This window comes from Clarias gariepinus, chromosome 17 (genome assembly GCF_024256425.1).
Source record: "Clarias gariepinus isolate MV-2021 ecotype Netherlands chromosome 17, CGAR_prim_01v2, whole genome shotgun sequence".
Taxonomy (NCBI): domain Eukaryota; kingdom Metazoa; phylum Chordata; class Actinopteri; order Siluriformes; family Clariidae; genus Clarias; species Clarias gariepinus.
In genome coordinates this window covers 6,784,585-6,795,052 of record NC_071116.1, presented here as the reverse complement: position 1 = coordinate 6,795,052, position 10,468 = coordinate 6,784,585, and the positions used below count along the sequence as shown (strand labels likewise).

The 10,468-nt window shown below is 38.9% G+C and overlaps 2 protein-coding genes across 4 annotated transcripts; one reads left to right on the top strand and one right to left on the bottom strand.

The window, feature by feature from the left end:
• srsf9 (serine and arginine rich splicing factor 9) lies at nt 1-5,618 on the top strand. 3 transcript variants are annotated; one of them, XM_053476176.1, is made up of 5 exons: nt 1-103; nt 3,214-3,587; nt 3,714-3,883; nt 4,319-4,491; nt 4,879-5,618. In XM_053476176.1, exons 2-5 carry the CDS (start codon nt 3,430-3,432, stop codon nt 5,095-5,097), a joined length of 720 nt encoding a protein of 239 aa, XP_053332151.1. In that variant the 5' UTR covers nt 1-103; nt 3,214-3,429; the 3' UTR covers nt 5,098-5,618. The 3 variants fall into 3 exon arrangements, with proteins under 3 accessions (XP_053332151.1, XP_053332150.1, XP_053332152.1); XM_053476175.1 differs by lacking the exon at nt 1-103 and adding an exon at nt 251-367; XM_053476177.1 differs by lacking the exon at nt 1-103 and adding an exon at nt 331-351.
• A 121-nt stretch (nt 5,619-5,739) lies between these two features.
• On the bottom strand, nt 5,740-7,536 carry triap1 (TP53 regulated inhibitor of apoptosis 1). Its single transcript, XM_053476178.1, has 2 exons — nt 7,252-7,536; nt 5,740-6,141 (listed from the first exon to the last, which is right to left on the bottom strand). Exons 1-2 carry the CDS (start codon nt 7,396-7,398, stop codon nt 6,064-6,066), a joined length of 225 nt encoding a protein of 74 aa, XP_053332153.1. The 5' UTR covers nt 7,399-7,536; the 3' UTR covers nt 5,740-6,063.
• Between the last annotated feature and the right edge of the window lie 2,932 nt (nt 7,537-10,468).

Genomic DNA, 10,468 nt, shown 5'->3' with positions numbered 1-10,468 from the left:
CTTTCTTGGTCACCAGACACTTCCTGCTTTGGAGGAAGCGTCTGTTAGGTTGTTTATCTCGGCGGCTAGCTTCATTTCTGCCACCTTCTTCTCTTTACAGAAGGTATGTTCACTGTTTTAACATGCACTTAGCTTATATATAATATATATATACACACACGCGAGCGCGCAAATGAGCTCGAGCTCTGGAAGAAGACCAGACCGCGCGCGTGTGTGTGTGTGCGCGCGCGCACGCGCGCGCTAGTCGGCTAAGCTAGCAGCTTTGTCCCAACAAAGAGACCTGTTAGCCGCTTAGCACGCAGACGGACGCTGGGAAGTCTTTAACACGCCGCTGACCGACACTTCTTTTCAGTAAACACGGTTTTTGGTGGGGTAAAACGTCACTCTGGGTATTATTCTGCTAAAAGGAACACAGTTTTAACGTTATTATTTAAAAGTGTTCATTGCTTTTAATGCTAGCTCTTGCTAGCTGACGCAGCTGCAACACCTAAAGCTAGCTGGCTAGTATCAATGAAGCTGTAGATCAAAATAATACAGCCTTTCCTACCCTCATTAATCTATAGTAGTTATAATTTTGTATGTTTTGTACAGTTTCCATGCTTTTTTCATTGAGCATTGGTTTGTTTGACGAGCGTTCTGTTCATTTCAGTGCATGAGACAGGAGGATTTAAATGAAATAATGAGTGCACGTTAAGTTACTCAGTTGTGGTTTGACCACACAGGTTATTAATAATCTGCAATGAAAATCACATTGCTCTTTTGACTTAGCTGTCAAGCTGTGGTTGTGTAGGTGACACCACCTACATGTGAGCATTTAGTCATAGTTAAAGTTCAACTGGATGCAAAGATTTTTTCCTTGCATAATCAGAAAAACGGAAATGTGTAAAAAAAAAAAAAAAAGTTAGACTTAATTCTGTTCTTAATATAGATACAGAGTATTGTGCAAAAGACTTATCTACAGTGTAAATAGTAATACACAATACAACCTCTGCATTTAATTTGTTCCAGGGGCTAGTTCTTAAGGTAAAAATTTGTATTGCAGTTGTAAATGCAAATGATCTTTCAGCCATCTCAAAATTTTACCAATATTTAAGAGTATTGATATATGTAAACAAACTAAAATATTCAATAAACAGACATTAAGCATTGTTTTACCCTAAATCATGATTCCTCTTGGTACTGGCTGCTTTTTAAGCGATTCCTTTTTTTTTATTTCCACTGAAAATGCCTTCCTTTTCTACTTGCTACCAAACTTGCTATCTTTCTTTAGACTTATGGTGCTCTGTATGCACAAAAGTAAAAAAAAAAAAAAAAGAGTAAACTGGATTTTGTGCGCGGTTTGTCCGTTCGTATGCTGATGCAAATTATCCTGCAATTTTCAGTTCTTAAGGCAAGATTCATAAGGTAGGGAATTAATTTATCATGTCTTCATTGTTATGTACAAAACCATTTACTATTTCCAAACCGACCTTAAAAGGAATAAATGAATAACATTACAGACAAATATGTCTGTAAAGAAAGCAATATATCTCATGATGGGCCAGAAAAAAAAAGCTAATGTAAAAAGAGGCAGCTGTGACCAAGCTATCAAAATACCTTTCATATTCTCCAGCATGTTCAGTAAAACCTACTTTTTTTTACTTACTTATAAAACTGTAGTGCTTTTTTTCCCTCACTTTTACCTCATTTTTACATCAAATATATATTACAATTATTATTATTATTACTCTATAAGTTGCTTTTATGTGGAAATTGCTTTGCTTTTATGTTTTGTTTTTTTGCATGTTCCCAAGACGTTTGCACGGTACTGTAAGCAAACCAGATGTTAGGTTAATATGAGTGTGCTGAAGAATATGCCAGAGCTCTTCTGGTAATTTTGTCACACTTGCTTCTTTCTATTTCTATCATGCAAAACACAGAAGGCTACATTTAGTTTTCTTTTTGTTTTTTCACTTGGAACCTGGTCTCTTATGTGGCGTCCTTTACAGGCACGCAGATATTCTTCTATAATGTTATTAATAAAACAAAATGGCTATTTTAAACTTTTTTTTAATGGGTGTTTGGAAATAGCAAATGATTTTGTACATAATAATAATAATAATAATAATAATAATAGACATTGTAAACATATATATATATATATATATATATATATATATATATATATATATATAATTATAAACATATAATAACACAATTTAAACTACAGATAATCAATGCCTAAGACTATTGCACAGTACTGTATATAGTGACATCTTTCTGTAAAAATTGTAAATACATAAAAAAATAAGAAAGATACTATACTCGTGACGAAAATGACTTTTATTTAACATTTCCTACTTTGTCTGTACTTAGAATGTCATGAGACCAACCCCCCCCCCCCCCCCCCCACACACACACACACACAAACACAGAAAACCCTAGCACTAATGACACGATATACTAAAGTCTAATTTATTGGAGTTTTTGGAGACTAGTTGGTGGATGAGAACCACCAGAACAAGACTTGATCTGGTTAAAAAAAATTTACAGCTATATGTGAGACACAACATTGTCAGATTCTGTTAGTTGTAATATTTGTACATGGCTTGGGCAATCCCTGCTCATTCTTCTTGATCTATCTGTTCGAATACCGTCAGACATCTTCCAAATTCGGTCTAGAGAGGTAATACTATTACTTCGACTTTTAAAAAATGTATTTATTAATACCGGGTTTATACATAAGGTGTCCCATAAAGTGTCGCCATACAAGTGGACAGTTTTCTGATCCAGTCATGAAAATGTTTTTTTCCTTTTGTTAAAGGCATTCTTTAATGCTGCATAATATGTAGTATAATATGATTTGGCTAAAGTGTTAATTTCCCCGATTCTATGAAGACTTTTGAGACTCCACGATATATTTAATTTGAATTACAGTTATACCTGATTGACACAAGGCTTGAAAACGTTTGCGTTAAGGCTTTATTTTATGTGAATGTCAAATTTGTGTTAAAGGTGACTCGCTGCACTTTATAAAGGTGCACCTGTGCTGAAAATCACCATGCCTTTGTGACTAATGCAAATTTCTTTTGCACATCATGTAAATCTTCTCACTAGGCCCCAGACAAATACAACCGTAAAAGTGGCCTTACACTGCTAGTAGCATTACACTTAGGATTGGAATGAATTTATGACCAGATTTACCTTACTCATTATCTATCCTGTGTTTTTAAGGTTTTAGACTCTGGTGAAGTCTTGAAGAGGTCCTACGGTCTGTTACTTGGGCTCAACATGCACTTCTGCCGCTGCTCTTATCAGAGTTTAGAGTTTTAAATAAGCCATTTTTTAAGGAGGACGGACTTGAGCCGGGATTGTCGTTCAAAGCCATTCTGTGGAACCCTGTATCTCCTCGAAGGCTGCAGGTCCATCGAGCGTACATTTATATAAACCATGGCGGACGGGAGGATCTATGTGGGGAACCTTCCCATGGATGTGCAGGAGAGGGACATTGAGGATCTCTTCTTCAAATATGGCAAAATTCGGGATATCGAGCTGAAGAACAACCGCGGCACCATCCCCTTTGCCTTTGTTCGTTTTGAGGACCCACGGTGAGTTCCAGGGCTGATGTTGTCATTTTCACCATCACTGACTGAAGACAGGGAACATGGAGGAGCCATTTCTCAAAAGTCTCAGTAGAAAAAAAAAGTTAGGAGCACTTTACTCTTTTCCCATAGGGATGCGGAGGACGCTGTCTATGGAAGGAACGGATATGGATTTGGAGACTGTAAGCTGCGTGTGGAATATCCTCGCTCCTCAGGATCCAAATTTGGCGGATCAGGCGGAGGACCAAGGGGAAGGTTCGGCCCTCCGTCACGTAGATCCGAGTTTCGGGTTTTAGTTACGGGTAGGTCGAAACATCACAAGTCTTCAGTGTGTCTTGACATGACTTCTTCACTGCGCAGTGTTTGCATTTATGCTGTTGTTTTTTTTTTTTGTTGTTTTTTTACTGTAGTACCTATCCTTATTACCTATTGCACTTCACCTTTTGTACATTAATCACTCTCACCCCGTACATACAGTATAAACACACAACCCTTTGTAATTTATTGTAAATGCACACAAGTGCCACTTACACTTCTGGTTAGATGCCACCTGCATCGGCTCTGTACATGCACTTTGAACAATGACCAGTTGAATTGAATCTAATTTAATATTTTCTGCAAGGCGCTTGGAGTTAACTAATTCCACTGCTAATCATTAGGGGTATTAGTGGGTTAACATGGATGTGACACTGTTTGACTTATGTTTGTGTCCATGAGTCCTGTTGTTGTGTTTTCAGGCCTTCCTCCCACTGGAAGTTGGCAAGATCTTAAAGACCACATGAGAGAGGCAGGAGACGTATGTTTTGCTGATGTGCAGCGTGACGGTGAAGGAGTGGTGGAATTTCTTAGACGGGAAGACATGGAGTATGCCCTACGTCGACTAGATGGCACAGAGTTCAGATCCCATCAGGTTACAGACCCCGAGTCAATAGAGAAACACTAACAGACAAATTCAGTAGTTGTACTTTCTAATGTATATCAAACTTTCTTATTCACGGCGCTTCTTAATGGGGGTATTGTTAATAATTTATATTGACAATCACAGCCAATTATTATAATCATTAGTTATAACACTATTTAACGGGCAAATTATAATAAACAGGCTTGCCTTAAAGCTGCTTCTGTACAGGGCTAAAGCTGTGGGTGGACTTTGTTTTGCAACCATACTGGCAGCCCAAATAAATAGAATTCTTTACACTTAATAAAACAGCTTATAAAACCCATCTGTATCATACATAATATATATGAAGAGATAACCGTGGTCAGGGGTTAACAGCTTCTCTGTTTCATCCTACAGGGTGAGACAGCATACATAAGAGTACTGGAGGAGCGCGGTGCGAGCTGGGGTCGCTCACGTTCCCGTTCCAGGTCTCGTGGACGGTACAGTCCTCCATACCAAAGCCGAGGCTCTCCTCCCCGTTACCGATCCCCTCCACGCCACATGGCTCGTCTCAGCCCTCCCTCACGAAGACCACCGCCTCAGCACCACAGCCCACCGCCACGCCACTATCGGTAAACAGCCAAATGAGTTCAACCTGCTTAAAACCCACTCATCCTTCATGTCCAATCTTTTAAAAATTTTTCCCCCTGGACTTTTTTTTTTTTTCTATTTTGTAATTGACATTCCACAATCAAGACCATTCCTGGAAACCTTTAGTCTCTATTCACGAGTGTCAAAATGGTCTCGAAAGATGGAAATGTTCCTCTTTTGGCCATTAATAACTGGGTAATTCAGTAAAACTGCCAAGAAGAGATATTTTTCTCATCATGTAGGGCAGACTTCTTGATTAAATCATTTGTCCATCTTGGTTGTTCTTGTAGCAAAAAAAAAGGCTGTTCTTACAGAAGTTCCGCTAATCTGTTTAATCTTCTAAATCGTTTCTTTTAAATAAAGTGAAAAGGTTTGTTTATTTACTTATGTACACCCTCCTGTCATTTTTGTATCATGTTAGAGATGTGTGAAATGTGTGCTTGGTATATATATTTTTTTCTTTATTTCTCCAATTAAACATTTGAATCATGGTGGTGTTCTCCCAAGATTTTTGCAATGTCATCATTCCTGCATTTCAGCACCAACCGAACAGTCGACTTAAATTCCCTGACCTGAAGGATTGATTAAACTGACACAAGATTAAACTGACATTAAAAAATACACAAACACAATGAAATGAACAATTTAATTATATGTGTATTTGTGATTTTGTAGAGGCATGCTAACAGCAGCTTCTTTGTATTCCAAAAGCCAGCTTTTCTTTTTTTAACGGTGTCATTACATGTAGACCATGTATGGATTTCCTGACTTGAAGCAAAAAAACTTAATTCGACCGGTCATGTCCTTTGTAGCCTTCCGGTTGACTAAGTGTTAAATAGCTTTCCTTCTGAACCCCCCAAAAAGTTCTTAACCATGTGTCTTTGTCACCACGTATGATGCGGACATCTTCAGTGCAATCTAGGATTTTCCTTAAGCAATTCAGGAGTCGCATCAACTGCCTGGTTTCTCCTTGTTTGGACCCATGAACTCCACACCATCAATTGGGATATCCTTTTCTTTGATGGCTTTCTGTAAAACAAAATTAAACCAGCGTTAATCAGACAAATACTGAAAGCTCCTGGGAGAAAACATTTATCTGGTATCATGTTCACTTTGTATGTCAGAAGTTCACAATCCTGATGATGGCACAGTAAAAAAAAAAAAAAAAAAAAAAGTAGTTATTTCTGGATAGCAAGAATGGATGACTTTTTCTCGTCTGTTGATCAAAGCAACATTAACCACTCATGAATGAATGTAAAATTAATAAATAAAAACTGGGCATGGAGTTTGTGTTCTCTCCCTGTGTGGTACTTTGTTTTTCTTACACATTTTCAAAAACATTTAGATTATTGTAAACGGCGCTCCCAAATTGCCTTTAGTGTGTAAGTAAGTATGACCAGAGATCCTACTACGTATGATATGTGGTCATACTACGTAAGTATGACCACATACTACGTAAGTATGACCAGAGATCCTACTACGATCATAAAAATGGGAATGTAATTACCACAGTTCCTAGCTAGACTACAAAGGTTCCTAGATGGATGGAATAGAGTAATATTAGATTTGTGTATACTTATAACAGGTTGTTTATAACAGGCTGTGGGTTTAGATCCCATATATCATGAAGGTCAAGGTTTCCCTGCCAACACATGGTTAAAAGGTATCTTTCAGCATGCAGTACCATAGAAAGCTATAAATGCAATGCAAAATATGGTAACAGGCAATTTGTAAAAATAAATGTACAGCAGTATCCCAGATTTAAGGAAGAAAGCTGGATTCTCTTCTCAAACCATGCCTACCATATGTTTAATGTGCTTTGAAATAAACACGATGGTATAGTGTATACAGTATTCCTGAAACTCTTCAGCAGGTTATGGATTGAACCACAATCACGTGTAGTAGTTCCTGTTTTATTGACAAAATTAATACCTCGGAATGTTTGTCGACCAGTTCTTGTGATTTAACTGTCCTGCACTTAATCAATATGAGCATCTCTGATTAAGGATCTCTGATTATCACCTCTAAACATGCAAGAGGAAGGAATCCTCCAGAGGAAACTTGCCGCAATTTATATAAGACTCTATCCAAAAAAAAACATGCAGCAAGACATCATTTTCCCGTTTTATTCGTGTTTACCTGAACACAGGTCTGATATTTCTTGAACAGCTCAGTGCACGGATCTTCACCACGGTCTCCTTTCAGGAATTTCTCTGCGAACCAGCGGTTAAAGCACTGGTCATATTCGCGCTTCAGCTCAGTGCAGCCTTCACCCACGCTGTTCATCTTCACACCAGGTAAATGGCACAGGATTTAGGTTCGCGATAGGGTCTCAATTTCCGGGCAATGTGGATCTATTTATCAATATGTCGTAACAGTAAGCCGATCTGCAGCCTCCTTTTTCCCCCCTTGACTTTGCTGCTTCATATCACGTGATTAAGAAGCGGCGCAGGATGATGACGTTGCGTCAAGCTAGCGCGGTTTGGATGAGTTGCCTTGTAGCTAAAGGCTACATTTCGGCTGAACGTTTTACTTCCCTGTCAAAACGCAGCACCCCATTGTGTTGATGTTCAGATTTCTACCCAAATCTCACTTGTCTCTGGTATTAATTCTTAATTTAATCGATTAAGCACTTTTATCAACACCAAAATAAGCTCCAAAACAAAAATATATTACTGTACCAAGGTTACTCTATTTTCAGAAAGCATTCATATTATCACTTAATGAAAATAAGTCTAAATTAAATATGTAGTAAGATATTTGATTTGGGAAAATTAAAATCTAAATAAAATGCCAATTAATCCCATCAAATATTTGACCTGATAGAGTACATGTACCGCACTATAGTATTTTGTTCTACCATGGTACCACATACTTTATACTTTACTATCGTGGCGTAGTTGTTAACACTGTCGCTTTGCACCTCAAGGTTCCGGGTTCGATTCCCGTCTCCGGGTCTGCACAGTGCGTTTCCTCCAGATACACCTATTTTCTCCCAAAGACAAGAAGAGCAGACTAATTGGCATTATAAAACTGGCATGCCCTGCAATGGATTGGCACCCCATCAAGGGCGTACCCCACCTAGTGCCCTAAGTCTCACAAGATAGGATTAAGGCCCCCTGCGACTATATACAGGATATACAGTATAGACAATGAGTGAGTGTACATGTTACAACCATGTATCATACTATAGTATAATACTATCGAACACATACCAGGAAAATGGGAGGTTTGCATTCAGAAGGGAATCCTGAGTAAAAACCTGTGCCAAGTTATTGTCCAGATCGGATGGTCCGCTGTGGCAACTCCTCGATGGGAGCAGCCGAAAGACCAACAACAATGGTAACATTTATGTCAAAACTTTTGTTTTAATGTTTTACCTCTTATGATACTTTACAAAGAATGATACACAATACTTTGGTGAAGAACATGGTACTTATTGCATACAATGGTGGCTACCCAAGTTCAGCAGCAGGTATATAATATGGTACTACGTACTATACTACACCATAACAGTGTCTAACATATCTAATGTTGCACAATACGTGAATATGTACAAACCTACTATAATAGATACCTGCTGAATTATGGTAGTCACTGTTTTTTTGGGGTGGGAGGATTAGTCCAAGTATTGAAAAAAACAGATACGTCTTGAGTCGTCATTTAATAATTGCCAAAGACGCCGCTGTAGAGACATTTAGAGGTGCAAGAACTGAACAGAGTCTAGATGCACATCTTCCTTGATCCCTGAGAGATGGTGGGATAAGGCAAGCAGGATCGGTGGGAACGTGGTGCAGTGTGTGATTAGGGCTGAGAGGTATGTGGGTGCTGGGCCATTTTTAGCTTTGTAGGCAGGTTTGAATTTGATTCGGGCAGCTACAGAAAGCCAGTGAAGGGTGCAGAGAAGTGGGGTGGTGTGGGAGAACCTGGAAAGGAAAACGAGATGTGCAGCTGCGTTCTGGATTAGCTGCAGAGGACGAATGGTTGATAGACGAAGACCTGCCAGAGATGAGTTGCAATACAGTCTTGAAATAATTATAAATATAGGCAATTAAGAATAAATATTGTATGACATGAAATGCTCACTCACTCACTCACTCACTCACGCATCGTCTATACCGCTTTATCCTGCATTCAGGGTCGCGGGGGGCCTGGAGCCTATCCCAGGAGGCTTAGGGCACGAAGCAAGGTACACCCTGGACAGGGTGCCAGTCCATCGCAGGGCACACACACACTATAGGCAATTTGAAAATGCCAGTTAGCCCAATCTGCATGTCTTTGGACTATGGAGGAAACCAGAGTACCCAAAGGAAACCCACCAAGCAGGGGGAGAACATGCAAACTCCATGCACACAGAGACAGGAATCGAGCCTGGCCGGGAATCGAACATGGACCCGGGAGGTGCAAGGCAACAATGCTAACCACTACATCACTATACCACCTACATGAAATGCTCTGACTTAAATTATTATTAATCATTAAGTTGGAGTAAAATGTATCTTAGTTATCAGCAAAAATAACAAAAAATAGTAATGTTCACTTACCAGTAATACCCTCCTGGCACCTAAAACTCCTCACCGCCATGGGACACAACACTGGTTTGGCCGCTCCCATATCAATTTGTAGTTATAGCCATCTGTCTCATAGGCATACAGTAGGGCAGAGATGACCACAGACCACTTCCCCAAGAGTGCTCAAAAAATTGGTAGCTCATGCTAGCATGCTGCGAATCATCCTGATAACTCACGATTTTACTTTACTGTAAAGCTGCATATGATTTATCATGATTTGCAAATTCGTAGTGACATATTACATTTGTAGACATATTATATTCGTAGTAAATATTGTGACTGTGGGAACGACGCTTCAGTCATTTAGCTAGGGCAGCTCTCTCATCTCTTGATCTGTACTCTCTGCTTCAACAGATAAGCTTCAAAATTTTACAAGCTTCCAGGAACATATCATTTTTCATGCTAGTACCATCAACAACCCCATCGCATGTGTCATTTCATATTTTATTAATTGGTAGAGTTCTGTACTGACAGAATTTGCATTTTAAGTTCAACTGCTGTAATCTCTTTTGTACTCTTTTGAGTTTTAGCTGGTAAAAGTAAACGTGAGCCATTATCATTTATGTTTGAAATTGTTAAATGCCATTGTAAATGCACTAGCTGTGTTCTACGGAGCAAAAGACTAAGAAAGGTGATTCGGAGGCTATACGAGGCTAACACTGATACCCGTCTTAGTATAAACACAGTTACTGAAAATAATTGTATTTATATTACAATCGCTTGCACATTTGCAGTGAAAAGCAAATAACTGAAGCATGAGCGCTTTCATGACAATCCACATTTAT

Excerpts from the sequence above, each read along its gene's own strand:
- triap1 (XM_053476178.1), bottom strand. The coding sequence starts at position 7,398 with ATGAACAGCGTGGGTGAAGGCTGCACTGAGCTGAAGCGCGAATATGAC. Across the intron at positions 6,142-7,251 it reads AATATCAGACCTGTGTTCAG|AAAGCCATCAAAGAAAAGGA; the intron begins GTAAACACGAAT and ends TTTGTTTTACAG.
- srsf9 (XM_053476176.1), top strand. The coding sequence starts at position 3,430 with ATGGCGGACGGGAGGATCTATGTGGGGAACCTTCCCATGGATGTGCAG. Across the intron at positions 3,884-4,318 it reads GTTTCGGGTTTTAGTTACGG|GCCTTCCTCCCACTGGAAGT; the intron begins GTAGGTCGAAAC and ends TTGTGTTTTCAG. Across the intron at positions 4,492-4,878 it reads CAGAGTTCAGATCCCATCAG|GGTGAGACAGCATACATAAG; the intron begins GTTACAGACCCC and ends TTCATCCTACAG.